This window comes from Curcuma longa, chromosome 15 (assembly GCF_044706935.1).
Source record: "Curcuma longa cultivar G26 ecotype Majalengka, Jawa Barat chromosome 15, ITB_CL_G26_1.1, whole genome shotgun sequence".
Lineage (NCBI taxonomy): Eukaryota > Viridiplantae > Streptophyta > Magnoliopsida > Zingiberales > Zingiberaceae > Curcuma > Curcuma longa.
Window position 1 is genome coordinate 6725638 of NC_133875.1, and position 17549 is coordinate 6743186.

The 17549-nt window shown below is 41.0% G+C and overlaps 2 protein-coding genes across 2 annotated transcripts; both read right to left on the reverse strand.

Annotated features, from left to right (window-relative positions):
- Nucleotides 1-3172: 3172 nt before the first annotated feature.
- On the reverse strand, nucleotides 3173-15359 carry LOC141845929 (protein DETOXIFICATION 20-like). Its single transcript, XM_074733926.1, has 9 exons — nucleotides 15105-15359; nucleotides 5622-5903; nucleotides 4427-4968; nucleotides 4272-4358; nucleotides 4134-4190; nucleotides 3816-4054; nucleotides 3611-3729; nucleotides 3428-3514; nucleotides 3173-3338 (listed from the first exon to the last, which is right to left on the reverse strand). Exons 1-9 carry the CDS (start codon nucleotides 15357-15359, stop codon nucleotides 3261-3263), a joined length of 1746 nt encoding a protein of 581 aa, XP_074590027.1. The 3' UTR covers nucleotides 3173-3260.
- A 996-nt stretch (nucleotides 15360-16355) lies between these two features.
- Nucleotides 16356-17549, reverse strand: LOC141845777 (inactive leucine-rich repeat receptor-like protein kinase CORYNE). The gene has a single exon (XM_074733784.1). The coding sequence runs from the start codon at nucleotides 17532-17534 to the stop codon at nucleotides 16356-16358; it is 1179 nt and encodes a 392-aa protein (XP_074589885.1). The 5' UTR covers nucleotides 17535-17549.

Genomic DNA, 17549 nt, shown 5'->3' on the forward strand with positions numbered 1-17549 from the left:
AGAAGAAGCACAGACAAACTGGTCGGCGATGATGGGAAAGAGACAGGAAGGAGCGGAAATAATTGAAGTGGAGTACAACGGTGGGGCATATGAGTGTGCCTATTTTGTTTTTATTTTTTATTTATAATTTTCTTAAAATAAAATAAGATAATTAAATATTTTTAAAAAATTAAGGACATAAATGAAAAGAACCTTTCGCATTTAACGAATTCTCACATGAATATTTTTTTATTTCAAAAAATTTTTATTTTTGCAACTACTTACACTGTAATTATTACAATATTATAAAATATAATGTTTCACTCTAATCAAAATTATTATATAAAATATTTTTTTAATTTAATCAAAATTATTTAAACTCTATCAAAATAATTTTAACTTAATTAAAATTAATTTGAAATTTTTTAGCAACCGCTAAGTATGTAATATAATAGTGGAATAGCTATTGTACAATATCTAGATAGAGACTATAATTGTGTAGCAATTTTTAGATAGCTAGTACAATTGTTGTGATAACTATTATAATATTATAGTAGCTATTTAATAGTTGTTATAAAAAATTTAAAATAATTTTAACAAGTTAAAATAATTTTGATAGAGTTTAAATAATTTTATTAAGTTGGTAAAGAATATTTTGATATAATAGTAGTCTATGTATAATAATTTTGATTAGTTTTTCGGCCAATACACTATGGATGATCAAGCCACTAGTCAACGAACTGTTAACGTGCATGTTCCTTGAAGATAGTCGCCCAGAGAGATGAAAAGACCTGAAAAGCACTCAAAAAGAGAGTTGGCGCCGGGGGTGGGTCTTGACAAACCTCTCTGATGCTCAAGTTAGGATTTTGCATAAAGAGTTTTATGACTTATGAAAATTAGGGTTGATGTGTATGCATACCTATGTCCATGGGTATAACCTTTTTATAGAATTGTTAATATCCGTTTAAGATATTATTGTAAAATATCCATTCTATTTTTAAAAAGATCATGATCGTCCATATCTTTTTGAAATATTTTTCTATTTTTTGGAAGAAACAATCTTAGGCTCTCCTAATTGCGCTAGCCAATCAATTCCTAAGATTAAGTAGGCTCTAAGATTGGGACCTGAGGCCGTGATGGGGTCATCGCATGATGCCGAGTGAGTACTGAGATTGAAACTTGAGGTCAAGACTCAAGGCCGAGATGAGGTCAGCGTGTGATATCGAGTGAGTGCTGAGACTGGAACTCAAGGTTGAGACTTGAGGCCAAGATAATGTCGGTGCGTGATGCTGAGTGAGTGCTGAGATTGAAACTCGAGGTCGAGACTCGAGGCCGAGATGAGATCGACGCATGATGCTGAGTGAGTGCTGAGACTAGAACTCGAGGTTGAGACTTGAGACCGATATGGGATCGGCGTGTGATGTCAAATGAGTGTTGAGACCGGAACTTGAAGTCGAGACTCGAGGCAAAGAGGAGGTCGGCGGGTGATGTTGAGTGAGTGCTGAGATCCAAACTCGAGGTCGAGACTCGAGGCCAAGATGGGGTCGGTGCATGATGCCGAGTGAGTGCTAAGACCGAAACTCGAGGTCGAGATGGGGTCGGTGCGTGACACCGAGTGAGTGCTGAGATTGAAATTTGAGGTCAAGATTCGATGGCGAGATGGGGTCGATGTGTGATGCCGAGTGAGTGATAAGACTGGAACTCGAGGTTAAGATGGGATCGTCATATAATTCTGACTGAGTGCTGAGACTGAAACTCGATGTCGAGACTCGAGGCCGAGATGGGGTCGGCGCGTAATGCCGAGTGAGTGCTGAGACTGAAACTCGAGGTCGATATGGGGTCGGCGCGTGATGTTAAGTGAGTGCTGAGACCGAAACTTGATGTTGAGACTTGAGGCAGAGAGGGGGTCAGCGCGTGATGCCGAGTGAGTGCTGAAATCCGAAGCTCGAGATCAAGATTCGAGGCCAAGATGGGGTCAGCGCATGATGCCGAGTGAATGCTAAGACCAAAACGCGAGGTCGAGATGGACGTTGACGTGTGATGCCAAGTGAGTGTGAGATGCTCGAGACCAAAACTCGAGGTGTGATGTTGAGTGAGTGCTGAGATTCAAGATCAAGATGGGGGTCAGCGTGTGATGCTGAGTGAGTACTAAGACCGGAACTCGAGGTCGAGACTCGAGGTCGAGATGGGGTCAACGTGTGATGCCGAGTGAGTGCTGAGATCGAAACTCAATTTCAAGATGGGGTCGGCATGTGATGCCGGGTGAGTGCTGAGACCGGAACTTGAAGTCGAGACTGGAGGCCGAGATAGGGTCGGCGTGTGATGCCGAGTGAGTGCTAAGATCGGGACTTGAGGCCAAGATGGGATTAGTGTGTGATGTCGAGTAAGTGCTGAGATCGGGACTCGAGGTCGAAATAAGGTGAGCGCGTGATGTTAAGTGAGTGTTGAGATTGAAGCTTGAGGTTGGAATTCGAGATCGAAATGGGGTCGGCGCGTGATGCCGAGTGAGTGCTGAGATCGGAGCTCGAGGTCAGGACTCGAGGTCAAGATGGGATCGGCATGTGAGTGCTGAGAGTGAGTGTTGAGATCGAGACTCGAGACCGAGATGGGATCGGCACGTTATACTGAATGAGTGTTGAAGATTGAAACTCGAGGTCGAGACTCAAGACCGAGATAGGGTCGCCACGTGATGCCAAGTAAGTGTTGAGACCGGAGCTCGAGGTCGGGACTCGAGGTCGAAATGTAGTTGATGTGTGATGCTGAGTGAGAGCTGAGACTGAAACTTGAGATTAGGACTTGAGACCGAGATGAGGTTAATACATGTAGGTGAGTAGGTGCAAATGTTAGGCCTTAAACCTTAGGGATAACTACCATCATGACTGGGAGTGTCGATTTTTTTATTGTCTGTCTCTTGAATATTTCTAATCTTTCTTATTGATTCCAGTTTTATAGCCACATGATATTCCATCAGCAACTACGTGTCAGTACAAGACTCCACCGTATCAATTAAAATAAAATATTATATTTTATCACATTATAACAATTACGACTAACTATTATACATTGTAGATAGTTACTATAATAGTGTTGAAAGTTAGAATATTCTCATTACAAAATATATAGTGGGACACTTATTGGATGATCTTTATAAAAAGACCCTCATTTGACTATTTATTAAATTTTTAATTTTTGCTCAGAAAACAATAACGTAGAGTATCTATTATTCTACTTCAATATATGCATCAAATAGTGATACTCCTCTTCCAATTAAACCCTTGGGCCTATATCATCCGATCATTAGTTTCTTCACCTTGTGATGGCACTTGCCACCTGCTTAACCTTGCTTTTGCATTCTCCACCTGCTCAAGGAAATGGCGAGCATCACTGCACTAATTTTATTAGAACCACAAAAACAAAGAATCTTATTCAGATTGCCAAACCATTCTACCTGCTGCTCCCAATCAGTTTTGATAGTCATTCTGGCAAGTATGAGTATTTGCACTGCTGATCCGCATAGAGCTCCAATCCAAATGCCCTGCCATGCAAGATTGCAAGTGAATCACAGAGCAGAGAACCAAAACTATCATTTTATGTAAACAGTTGCTGTTTGTCGATTTGATTCATGCCTCACCTTGACATGCAAGTGGGTCTTCAATCCCAGAATGATCCCCAAAGGGAAGCCTATGATGTAGTAGCACAGTAAGTTCACATAAGCCACGGCTCTTTGATAGCCAGCACCAATGGCTGCACCTGGCGATCATGTCGAGATTGATTATATTGCTGGCCATGGCAGAGTTTGGCGTTTGGGTGGAAGAAATTAATGGGACACTACTGACCTGCAAGTATTGTCTGAAACATGAAGGGCAGAACAGAGAGCACCAGCAGAAGGTGCATGCTGGACACGTACTTTGCCACCTCCTCGCTGTCGGTGAAGAGGTAAGAGACTCTCTTGCCGATGATGAGGAACAGAACGAGGAAGAAGCAGCCGAGGATCGACGAGTTCAGAGTCGCGACCTTGATGGCGAACTTGGCAGACTTAGCATTCCCCTTGCCGAGCTCGTTCGATACGCGGACGCTTGACGCGAACAGAGCAAGCAGACATGTATGAGATGTTGAAAATAGAAGAAGGCCATGGATAAAGTATATATATGCACCTTGTGGCAGTCAACAAGCCTAGCATCATCATCAGCGCCCATGTGGAGATATTAATGCTGGATTTGAGGAAGGACATGCATGGCCGTGAGTTAGGGCCTTTAATTTGATAGGGCAATCGAATAGGAGATGAAATCTACCATATAGACAAAGCGGCGAGGGAACTCTTGGCGTTCTTCATGTACCCTGCCAAGAACACGACGGCGGCGTTGTACCATATTTGCAAACTGCGTGCAGCATGAAGCAGCTCAGAAATTGTGTTCCTCATGCGAGGGGGGGGAGGGAGCTGGCGTACCAGATCATTATGCCAGAAGACATCGAGAGCTTGAGCACCGGCATCAGCTCGCGGAAGGCTTCCCTGCTGAAGCCCGTCCAGGTCCGCGGGCACCCGCCGCCGCACACGTAGATGAACTCGCCGAGGACCAAAGCCCATCCGTAGGCGTTCATCGAGGCTGTAGCTCCGGCGACTCCCCACTTGAGCTTGACGACGGCGACCCACGAGAGCAGCAAGTGGAGGAGGAAGAAGGGCAGGGCCAGCAGTGCGATGACGAAGTTCTTGAGCTGGGATTGCAGGAACATCTGCATGGAAAGGAAGAAGATGCTGGCGTAGTGGTAGGGGATGAACATGAGGGCGATGGAGCGGGCGGCATCGGAGAGCTCGTGGCTCTGTCCCAGCGCTTTGAAGAATGGAGAGGCGAAGAGGAAGAAGGGGAGGAGCAGGGTGGCCACGGCGCTGAAGACTACCCACGACCGCTGGAGGTAGATGCCCATTGCTTGGTATTTCTTGGCTCCAAACGCTTGACCGCAGAGAGTCTCTGTGGCACTGCTGATTCCCACCTAGAAGCTCAACGATGTGCAATGAGATAGAAACTGATAAATTCCGCTTGAGGATCAAGATCATAGATAGACGAGATTGCTATGCTGCGCGACAATCCCGTGTGCGACCCGTGCGTGACTCCCTCACCCACCACCGCTGCCGCCGTCCTCGCCGCGCCATCCAATCACCGCTGCCCTCGCCGCGCCGTCCGGCCGCCGCCTCGGGCGCGATCGATGCGCCACTCGCCGGCGCTTCGGCCGGCACCGGATTCCAGTCGGAATCCGACGAATTTGGCCGGAAACAGCCGCCCCCACTGCGCGTCCATAGTGGCCGCGCCGTTTCCAACCAAATCGCGATCGAATTCCGGCAAAATCGTGGCCGGAGACCGGCCGAGGACGCCGGTCCTTCCTCGGCCGGTCTCCGACCGCGATTTGGCCGGAAACAACGCTGCCACTGCCGACCCTGTTTCCGGCCGAATTCCGTCGGATTCCGACCACTATCCGGCCGGAATCCGACGTCGGACGGAGCGCCGGCGAGCGGCGCATCGATCGCGCCCGAGGCGGCGGCCGGACGGCGTGGCGAGAGCAGCGGTAGCGGCGGTGGATCGCGGGTGTCGCGCACGAGTCGCGGATTCCTCGTCGCACAACGTAGCATTTCTCCATAGATAGATTACCATAATTCCATGGCAAAGTCGGATGACGAGTGATAGAACAAGAGCATAAGAGGCGAGCTCGGTGTCGCCGCAATGGCCAATATATGATTGAGTCACAATAAAGCTACCGAAGGTTGAGAGCCTGATGATCACGGCCGGTCCTCCGATCCTCCACAACTTCTTTGATTCTTGCAGCACCTGCCTGACTAAACTTTCTCCTCCTCCTTCAACCTTGTTATTGCAGTTGGAAAGCTGAACATCCTCCTTCTCTACTGTTGCACTCTCCATCACTTTGATCTTGATCTGCAAGAACATGCACTATCTTAATTTAACAAGGCCACTCGTTTATGCACATCGACATTCTCTCTCTCTTTTGGAATATTGGAAGTGGCTCATTTCCATAATATATATATAGAAGCTTTTGTAGTGGAATGCCATTGTGGTTGGCACAATCAGCATCTATTCGTGTTCATGTGCCCTATGGCCTATGGTCTTTGTCCAATTGGGCTTATTAAATAATCATATAATCAAGATTATAGAATATAAAATATAATTTAATATAATTTGGTTAATTTATTTATTTGAAAAAAGTAAAATATAATAAATTTAATATTACTATATTATCCTTGATTTAATTTATTTTAAATAAATTAAATCAATAATATTAATATTAATAATACTAATGATGATAATAAATTGATAATATATAAAAATAAATATATATATTTTTAAATTTAAAATAAAGTTATATATTTTAATAAAATAATTTCTTAAAATAATTATTTTAATAAAATAATTTATTAAATTAATAAATATATTTTGTTAATTTTATTTTTTAAAATTTAAAATAAATAAATATATATATATATCAAATAATTATTTAAAATAATTATTTTAATAAAATAATTTATTAAATTAATAAATATAATTAGTTAATTTTATTTTTTAAAATTTAAAATAAATTATCTCTTTTAAATTTATAAATATTTAAATTAAAATTTATTAAATTAATTAACTCAGTTTCAATTAGGTTTTACAGTATATTACAATTAATTCAGTTTTAAAATCAAAGGGTAATCATGAAAAAAAATCGTTAATTATATTTTTGGATTATAACCTATTTATTGGTATGACGATGATACTACATTACTTGAGAATCGATCATAATCTGAATCAAATAAGATTATTGTTCATCGCTTTGGACAGATAATCAAAATTATCGTTCATAATCTTAGATAGATAATCAAAATTATCAATGATAATTCTCAATTAAACATCTCGAGCACTCAAGCACTCGGAGATGCTGAAACAGGCTCAAACTGCCTAGCGCTTCAGATGTCGAGTCTAAGTCATGCCAAGTACTCAAAAGTCTAGGCCAAGTTGGGAGTTGGTTTGATGTAACGTGTAACAGTTTTGCTGACACATTTAAATTAGGTAAGTCAGGATCGGTGATCAAAAAGGATTGTTATCCCACAGGCCACAGCACTAGATAATCACTATCCATTATATATTTTTTAATTAACTTATTATACTTTGCCTTTTAGAGGGGCTCTTGGAGTAAAAATTTCCTCTTTTATCACAATATAATGCTGAAATAGTAATTTATAGTTCAAATCATCATGTCTAACGATATATCCAACAGTGGATGTTACTCCACTAATTGATCATAAATATTAATTTTTCATCAAATGGAATATCATATTAATTTTTTATCATATGGAATATGATATTGCACTTAGTTGTTGCAATATACTCTCCATGTCACCTCCACCCTTCCATGAACCCTCAAGATCTTGTTGCCCATCGTCACCTTTCTCATGGCCATATTAATTTATCTGTCTTCGCCTACTTCAGCATTTCCTTTAGTCGACACTAGGTATAAATCAAATTTCCCCTCCATTGGCATCGTTCCCACTCTCACACTACGAAAATATTCGACATTAGCGACGAAATTTTTCATTACTATTCGGTTGCTAAATGGCATTAACGATCGAATAGCGACAGAATTGTTCCGTCATTATATTTTTGGTCGTTGATATCATTTAGCGACAGAATTTAGATTAGTTGAATTGATTCAATTTTAGAATCTAACAAAAGTGAATTAATTCGACTGATCAGGATCATTAGTCAATTGGTGTTATTTTAGAAGCAAACAAAAGAGAATCAATTCAACTGATCAGGGTCATCAATCGATTGGTGTTGTTTAAGAAGCGAACAGAAGATAATCGATTCGACTGATTATGGTCATTAATTGACTGGTGCTATTTTAGAAGTAAACAAATGAAAATTGATACAACTAATAAGGGTAACCAGTCATCTAGTTCTATTTCAAAAGCAAACACAAGATAATTAATTCGACTGATCATTTGATCAGTCAAGTCAGTCGACTGATTGACAAATCGATTCGATTGATATTTAAAAAATTGATAAAATCAGATAGAATTTTAAAAGATTCAGAAGTCGTTATTTGGTTATTAACTAAATCAGTCAACTGGTAGAAAAATCTATCGAATGGGTTTCAAAAAAAGCTGAGCAAATATAAAAGGAGAAAATTAGCTGTTGTAGGGTTGTTATTCATACTTAAAGCTTCTAAGTGTTCATGCTCAAGTGCTCAACAAGCACTCTGGTGTTCTCCCACTCAACTTGGAGTAATCTTTTGAAGAAAAGGAAGCAAAACTCTCAAAATCCTGGTAAAAGTCTTCTTCTTCCTTATTTTTTCTACTATTTCTCTTGTAATACCATTGTAATCTTACTGTAAAAAGGTTTCTCTACCTTCGATTTTGGTCAGAAAAGGAGCAGGTTTAATGAAGGTGGATAGCTCGGAGTGGATCCTTGGATTAGTCACCTCAAGGAGGCGAATACCAAGAAAAATCAACATGTTAACTTGTGTGTGTTGCGATGTATCTTCACTTCAAGTTTCCATTGCCAAATCCCAACAAAGAAACGAAGTGAGCTATTCAACCTCCACCCCCCTCTAGCTCGCAAGGTCCCAACACTATGAACTTCTCTTTTTCGGATACCTTCCAAAGGCGAAGAAGCTTCTTACAACATTGTTCTTACAAGAACACAATAAGAAAACAAATATGAATACAAATGAAAGCAAAAATAACTTTACAAATGAAATCTTGCTTTGAATGCTTTCTTGTTGTTTGGAATAACCTCTTGTTGATTTAGAAATGCACTACCACTTCGTCTCAGAATCTCCGAGAATCGACCCCTTCTCCTCTACACGAAACCTCCTTTTCTATGGTTGACATCGAGCTGAAATCCTCCTACTAATTGATTGGCCTTACTCACCAATTGATTGACTTGTTGGATCTAACTGTTTAAACTTGTAGAACAACTATTTTGCTTGACCAATCAATTGCACTAATTGATTGGAAACTCCTAATTGAATGAGCCAATTGATTCTGAAGCCTTTTGTTCAATGGCTACAGTCGAGCAATCGATTGCTTGACACCAATTGATTAATAGCCAACCCCAAACCCTAAATTCTGGGTTTAGAGTGTTCCAATTGATTGGTCATGCAGCAAACATAGAATTTCGAGTTTAGGGTTTACCAATTGATTGCTACATCATACCAATCAATTACTAACTATAATTTTAGCCTTTACAAGGTTGAATTCACATCTTGCTTGGTATCTGATTAATCTTAACTTTCCAGAACTTTCTCTGCTCAACATTTAGTCATTCGTGACATACTGGTATTTTTGTTGTTTAATATCCGATCAACTTTGACCTGTAGGGACTTCATCTGCCCAAAATTCAGTCATCCGTAACCTATTGAGACTTCCATCCTCATTAAGTATCCGATCATCTATGACCCACTTAGACTTTTCACCTCGTGCTAAGTGTCTAATCCTTTATGACCCACTTGGACTTCTCTAATCACTAAGTGTTTGGACTTACTTGACTTTCTTTCTTTGTGTCAACTGTCCGATCATCCATGACTTCTTGAAGTTTTTATCTCATATCAAATGTTCGGTCAATCGTGATCCAACCGTCAAATTGGCCTACTTTTCTTCACCATCAAGTATCCGACAACCTTGGCCTACTGACACTAACATATTAATGAAACATCAAAATCCAACTTGAGTTAAACCGAGTTTGATGAACCTTGACCTGAGATCAATTGCACCAATAGTTCTAGCGCCCCGAGTAGGTTGTTGAATTGGGACGATGAATGCCTAAACTAGTTGTCGAGTCGCCGAATACTCCCGAGTGGATACATTGCCCAACTACCAAGTTAGCTAAATCGGGAGAGCGACGCTGATTGCTAAGTCCAAGTGGGAACTTGAGACGCCAAGTCAAGAAAAGGAAAAGTCGAGGCTTATGTTTGGTATAGTTTCTTTAAAACAGATTTGTCCCTTCCGGCTATACTTCTAGGTTACATTTGAACATCAGTTTCCTAGGATACAATGGGAAAACCACGCAGACAACCAAACATTGGCAATTCATGGCTAACTGAGCAATATCTGAATGCTATCATATGTAGATTCATCAAGCAGAGCACACGACAGAGAGAAGATGAGGAAAATGAAGGTGGAAAGATCTCTTTGCTATTGCATTTGCTCCTACTTGCTAAGGTCATGACCTCTTTATATAGAAGTTCTATGTCTCTATTGTAGTAAATGGTCGAATAAAGGCCATTTATCACCTTTACTTGTCCGAGTTGAAACGGTAGCCATCGACCATCAACGGTGGTCCATTTCACTCAGACAGTTATGTATTCTCCATTAATTGCATATTAATGTATCGGTTACTTTTGAGTAGCAAGTTAAAAAGCATATTTGGATGGGAAAATGTTAGTTGATTCAATTGGGTAAATTTTATCTCGATCAGTCCGACATTCAACCTGTACAAGTTGTGCTTGCATACGAGTCAACTTGGTTCGGTATAATCCAAACTTTAGATGTGCACCTCTTGCAAGATCATGCATGAGAGAGAGTTTCTTATCATGTATATGTTCACAACTTTAATACTTATAATATATTATAAACTAACCATAATACCATAAAACTTTCAACATGAGATGAGATTAAAATCATACTCACAATGGAGTCTCCTTGTTTTTCATTTCTCTTATTTCCATTCAAATATCCAACTTGTTTTTCCTTTTCATTTCTCTTGTTTCCATCAAATTTCTAACCCTTGTTTTCACTTGATTTTACTGTGACATAAACAATAACTTATGAGAATAAATATTTATTTGAAATTTATAAGTGTTGTTAGGATAATCCTGTTGTTTGGAGTATTTTTAAAAAATAAAAGTTTAAGAATATAGGAAGAATAAATTTTTTGTCCTTTACAATAATGAGTTTTTAGCTTTTTAAAGAAAAATATATCTTTTCTAAAAGAAAACAGCACAGAAAGTAAAATATAATAGACAATTAGCAGTGTTTGGTTTCTTTTAGAAAAGATATCTTTAGAAAACAAATATTTTTTTTTTCAAAAACAGAAACTTTATTGCTACAAAAGAAGCCTTTCAATTGAGAACACTGAGTTTGCACTCCACAACAACTACAACAAGAAGAGACAAAAGCACTAAAGTTAAACCTGTAATTTCAATAGCATTATCTTCATCTATCTAAAGGAGAAAAAAAACTTTTTTCCTGCCTTTTATCCAATCAATCAAGCTAAACTTATCAAATTTTCTTTTCATAAATCAGTTATTGATGTTAGTTGCTTCTTGCAGCTATCCGAGATTTGTTCCCGCAACTCAACTCGGTTCAACTCGGGTGCAAATGCTGAAGCTGATCTAGTCTTAGTTTTCAAAACATTACTTGAAAGTTTGCCATCAGAAAAGCTAAGCAAATTTGAATCTATGAGAAACAAAGAAAATGATAAGTCCCTAAAAGCTCCATAAGCTTTATTTGATCACTTTTTTGAGATATTGGTATTTACTTCTATTTTTTTATATAATTCAAATATCCACACTTCATCATACTAATCCTGACAATAGACGATCTTTCCTTTTAATTCATCTACTAAAAAAAATTGAAACACAACTTATGTACACAGATCATTTTTTTAAATATTCATCTCTATTAAAATTGAAACTATGATCTTTTTATTTATTTTTTAAAAAAATATTTTATCACTACACCGTACTACAATCAAATTGCACTCAACTAATTGATTACTATATAGATTGTAAGCCGAACAAGCTACTAAATTTACTTCTTAGATTCACATCTTGGAGTTTTATAAACATGCTTCCTTAAAGTGTGTTGGCAATTACATTAGTTAGACAATCAACATTGATTAATTTATTAACTAGTTGTTTTTTAGTTGACTCCGATAGCTCATGATCGCTTTTTGTATTTTCCCTCGATGATTATTTCATTTGAAGTTCACTAATCGATTAATAATCACCATCAGTTGATTAGCCCATAGCAAATTCAATGGATTATAATAAATTATTCAATTCTCTGTTTCATCCAACCTACATTAGTCATTTAATTATTAACAACTAATTGACTAGTCAACATTCGAATGCTCACACGATTGATCGTAGATAATTTGTTATTGTCCAAACAAAAATAAACTCATAGTAAGTTTTTTAATTTACTACACAGTCAACGCAATCATCAATTAATTGGTACGTCAATTACGACTCATCTAGACTCATCGAATGATTGAGTTCACCTAGATAGAAAGTCATCCTTATCCAAGTACAAATGTTTTTAACTCTCAACTTACTAGCAAATGTCTTTTGCCATGAGATCTTCTTTTGTGAAACTTATTATCTCTCGAATGCACCAAAGTCTCAGTTCACTTTAAATGTCATCTTTCTCGTTCTACTCGATTAATAGGCGATACATTAGGTTAGGCACAAATTATCATGGGTCATGTTTAATCCATTCTACAATGGCCTAATTTGATGCTCGGCACATGACTCGATTAGATTTTTCTTAAATAAAATAATAAAGTATATATATATATATATATATATATATATATATATATGGACTTGATATACTACACATTTTATATTGCACACCTTGTGAGTACCTATATAAATAAAATATATATATATTTTAAATTTTTACTTACTTTAATCTATATATTAAATTCTAAATTAAAAAAAAAAAAATATTTTATATTAGATGTTTACGGGATATGCAACATATCATTTGACATATCATATATTTATATATATATATATATATATATATATATTTAAAATAAATTTTTATTTTTTGAATATTTTTAATGTGTGAACAAGTCTCAACCCATGGACCATTGGCAAGATCCATGTAGTGCTCAAGATGGCTCATAATTAGGTTGTGCCCAGCCTAATAGCCCAGGCCACTCTAATAGCCCAGGCCACTTTCATCCAACCCAACCTATAATGTCTAATCCCAGTTTTACTAGGCACAATCTAAACTGAGCTAGGTTGTATACTATCATATCGTAGGCAATTCAACCCACTAAATCTTATTTATTTTTAATATTTTTATATCAATTGAATGTTTATATTAATTTTAAGATGGACGATTCGATTGCATATTCCACTCGAGTAAATCAAAAAAGTAAAATAATTCATGATATGACATTTCAATATCACTAATTATTTAAATACTGCATGCATATATGCTACATAAATTTTAAACTTTGATTATTTGAAAAAAAAATATCTTACCCCTTACCATTGGATTGAATTCAACTCAATTATCAACTTAGTTCTATGTTAGCAAATAATCATTGGTTGGACCAATCTCATAAGTAAAAAAACAATATCCCAAAAATACACAATAATGATGCAATAAAGTTCATCATAAATATATGCAATATTATCATAAATCACAAAGAAATCAAGACAAAACTATTGTACGATGATATAGTGGAACCTTTCAGATGCCACATGAGCCAGTAGATTCGGAAAGGTGCTGAATTGTCAAAATCAAAATCAAGATAGATTATATCCTTTTCGAACGATGATTAGACCCCGAGGGGACTTAACCTCGACACATTAACAATTGAAGTTAAGTCTACCTCACATCGATCTCGACATTAATCTTAGCTCCATCTCGGTCTCAACATGCCGACCTTAGCTCCATCTTGATCTCGGGCGCTGACCTCAACTCTACCTCAGTCTTGAATTTTGACCTCAGCTTCACCTCGATCTTGGATTCCAACCTCAGCTCCGTCTTGTAGGATCGATGTACGCGCTAGAGGAGGGGGTGAATAGCGCGTGTCGCCTTTTTTCTTTTCGTTCGTTTTCTAACAAAGCACTTTCAACGGAATTAGTAAATAACACAGAAGGACCCACGGGATTTACTTGGTTCCTAACCCCCAGGATTAGTACGTCCAAGGCCTAATTCGGGAGGCGCCCGTCCACTAGTGGTCTCCTTTCTGAAGTTGTTCAGAGGCGGAGAAACCTGTCTTACAGTCCGTGTAAGTAATACAAATAATAGACAGAATTAAGACAACAATAATAAAAGCAAACACTTATGTAGAGCCGATCCGGAAGTCCTGGGCGTCCCGCACTCCTGGAACTTCCCCGGTTGCAAGCGTTTGGCCTCGGTTGCGTTCAACGACACCCCTAGTTGAGAAGGAAAGTTTTTGGCTTGAATGAATTATTTCTGCACGCTGACATGCTTTATACTGCTCCTGAGTCGACTCAGATGCCTATCTGGGTCGACTCCAGCTTGCGTGGCAAATAAAACTTCATCCTGCTCGTTATCTGCTGTCCGAGTCGACTCAAGTGCCCTTCTGAGTCGACTCAAGTGCCCTTCTGAGTCGACTCCAGCCAGAATCTGAGTCGACTCCAGAAACCTTTTTTGTAGATCTCTGAAAGGGCTTCACAACGCATCCGACTGTGCCTCGTTTCGAGTCCTGAGTCAAAAGTTATGACCCATTGAAGTTGACCCTGCATTATGGTTCTTGCAAAACAAGCATGAAAACAACCAAGCCAACCTAGCTTTACCTTGTGGGTCTAACTTTGGATTTCTACCGAAATCCTGGGTTAGTCTGACGCCTCCTATTCCACTCCAGAAACGCACCCCTACCCACTCCACTCAGGAGAATTTATGCCAACCAAGTCCTCCAGACTTGTTGGACTTGTGCTCGGCTCTGTCCTAGCCCCCTAGGATTTTTGCTGCGGTTCGGTTCTCTCTAACCAACCCAGACTTCTGCTGCGACTCGGTCACCCAGACCAGTCCAGACTTCTGCTGCGACTCGGTCACCTAGACCAACCCAGACTTCTGTTGCGACTAGGTCACCTAGACCAGCCCAGACTTCACCTGGTGCACTTGACTCTGCCAAGACTTCCGCCTGATCCTCCAAATCAGGACTTCCCTTTGCTTAGCCTACAACTAGGACTTTCCCTTGCCCAGCTTCACTCACCAGGACTTCCACTGCCTAATCTAACCGACTAGGTCTTCTCGCTCACTTCCACACATCCAAATATCAAGTCCTGTTTGGATCACCCCTTGGTCAAACTGACCAGACTTAGGTGTATTGTCAAACATCGAAACTCTAGGCAAGATTTTAGTGCACCTTGCACCAACACATCTCGATCTCGAGCGTCGACCTCAGTTCCATCTTGATCTCGGACGTCGATGTTAGCTCCATTTCGATCTCGAGGGTCAACCTCAACTCCATTTTAGTCTTGGGCGCCAACCTCAACTCCACCTCGGTCTCAGATTCCAACCTCAGCTCCATCTCGATCCTGGATGTCAACCTCAGCTCCACTTCCATCTCAGATTTTGATCTCGGCTTCATCTTGGTCCCGGACGTCAATCTCAACTCCATCTTAGTCTTAGATGACGACCTCAGCTCTACCTCGATCTCGGATTCCAACTTCAACTCTAGCTCGATCTCGGGTATCGACCTCAGCTCCACTTTGATCTCGGATGCATACCCTGGCTCTATCTCAGTTTCGGACGTTGACCTAGGCTCCACCTCGATCTCGGATTCATATCTCGACTCTATCTTGGTCTCAGACGTCGACCTTAGCTCTGTCTCAGTCTATCCCCGTCCACTCCTGATTTGAGCCTATATGACCAATTCATCTGCGAAACTGTCTCTTCTAGAAAGAGGAGGAAATAATATCGTATATCTCAGAGGATGTGGACTACGAGAGCGGGGTATCTCAAAACAGACTATAAACGATCACGCGTATCCTCAAACATACCTTAAATAAAGGTGTACATTTCGGAGAACAAGCATATTAACATCTCTTTAAAAAGTTGTCCACCGTTGTGGGCACAGGTATGCGTACTCAAAATCCTAATTTTCTTCAAGTGTTCACGAAATTCTAACTTGAACGTCGCAATTGGGATCCATCTCTAGTGTCATTCTAACTCTCTTTTAAAGTGCTTTCTCTTCATCCCTTCTCACGACTATTCAAAGATCGTGCACATTAACCTGTTCGTTGATCAATGATTTGACCATTAACGGTATTTGACCGAACATACATCATCTATGAAAAGCTCTTATTTTTTAGTACCCATGAACTCATGAAGACATATGAGAACTGAGGCAGACGATAACTAGAGTGAAGGAGAAAACTTTGAATCGAAATCTCTCAAAGTTGCTAAAAAAAAATTATGACTAAGAGTGGATCGACCGAAAGATATGATAGAACACAAGCATTCTGCATCCCTACAATGCCAAGCACCAAACAAAGCTCCCAATTGATCATCGGCAATGCATTCAGATTGTATACACGAGGAGCTAAAGAAGAACACGTCCAGCGTTGGAATTCAGAGGTTCTGGATCATCACTATCACAGTGGATAGGGCGATTTCAGAAGCCATGTAGTTGGGTAAGCATCGCCACCAGCTCGTCGCTCGACGGTCGGTCGGCTGGCAAATCCGACACGCAGACAATGGCAATTCTGATTGCCATCAGCATTTCTTCCTCCTCCAGCTCTTCGCCCAACAAAGCCCTGTCCAAGGCATCTCGCGCATCTCCAGCTTGCTGCAGGTGCCTGATCCATCTGCCCAAGCTGCCTCTCCCTGTGTCTCCGGCGAAGAACGGATCGGACGGATCTTTTCCGGTGAGAAGCACGCCGAGGATCATTCCGAAGCTATATATGTCACTCTTGTCTGTGTACCTGCCACTTTGGAAAGATTCAGGGGCGGCGTAGTGAGCAGTGCTTGGTGCATCCGTCCGTGAGCTTACGAGCGTCGGCAGTCCAAAGTCTGCCAGTCTTGGCTCAAACCCTTCCTCGAGCATCACATTCGATGGTTTCAAGCCATGGTGCAGAATCCTCTGGGAGCACTCGAAGTGGAGATGCCTCAGCCCTTTCGCCACGCCGACCGCGATCCGATGCCTGGCGTCCCAGCCAAGCTTCAGCTGCTGCGCGCGCACCCGCACGAGTGCCTCCTCCAGGCTTCCTCCGGCGATGAGGTCGTAGACCACCCAGACGTGCTCTTGCTCGCGGATGTAAGCCATCAGGCTCATCACGTTCCGGTGCTTCACCCTCGCAAGCAGTTCCAGCTCGCGCTGCACTCGGCGCTTGTGGGAGTCGGAGTTCGCCAGCGGGCCCGCGGCGGGGGCCCCCAGCTCGAGCATCTTGGCGGCCACGGCGAGCCCGGCGTCGTCGAGGATAAGGCGGCGGTACTTCCCGTTGGGGATCAATTGGGCGTCGGCGGAGAGAGCGGACTGGAGGGTTTTGGGGGAGATGGCGGGGGAGAAGACGACGGGGCCTTGGAGAACGGGCGCGCGGCAGGAGCAGAGGAGGAGGAGGCGGATGGAGAGGAGGAAGAGGAGGGAGGCGAGGAAGCCGGTGACGGAGCCAAAGAGGGCGCCGAGGATCATCCGGCGAAGGCGGACATTGCGGGCGAATTGCGGCGCCTCGGTAAGCGGAGAAGGCGCCGGCGACGCCGAGAGGACGGGCTCGGAGGGCGCGATCTGCGAGAAAGCTTGGATGGCGAACAAGGCGAGGAAGATGAGGGTTTTGCTAGGGCTCTGGCTGTCCATGGGGAAACCACCAAA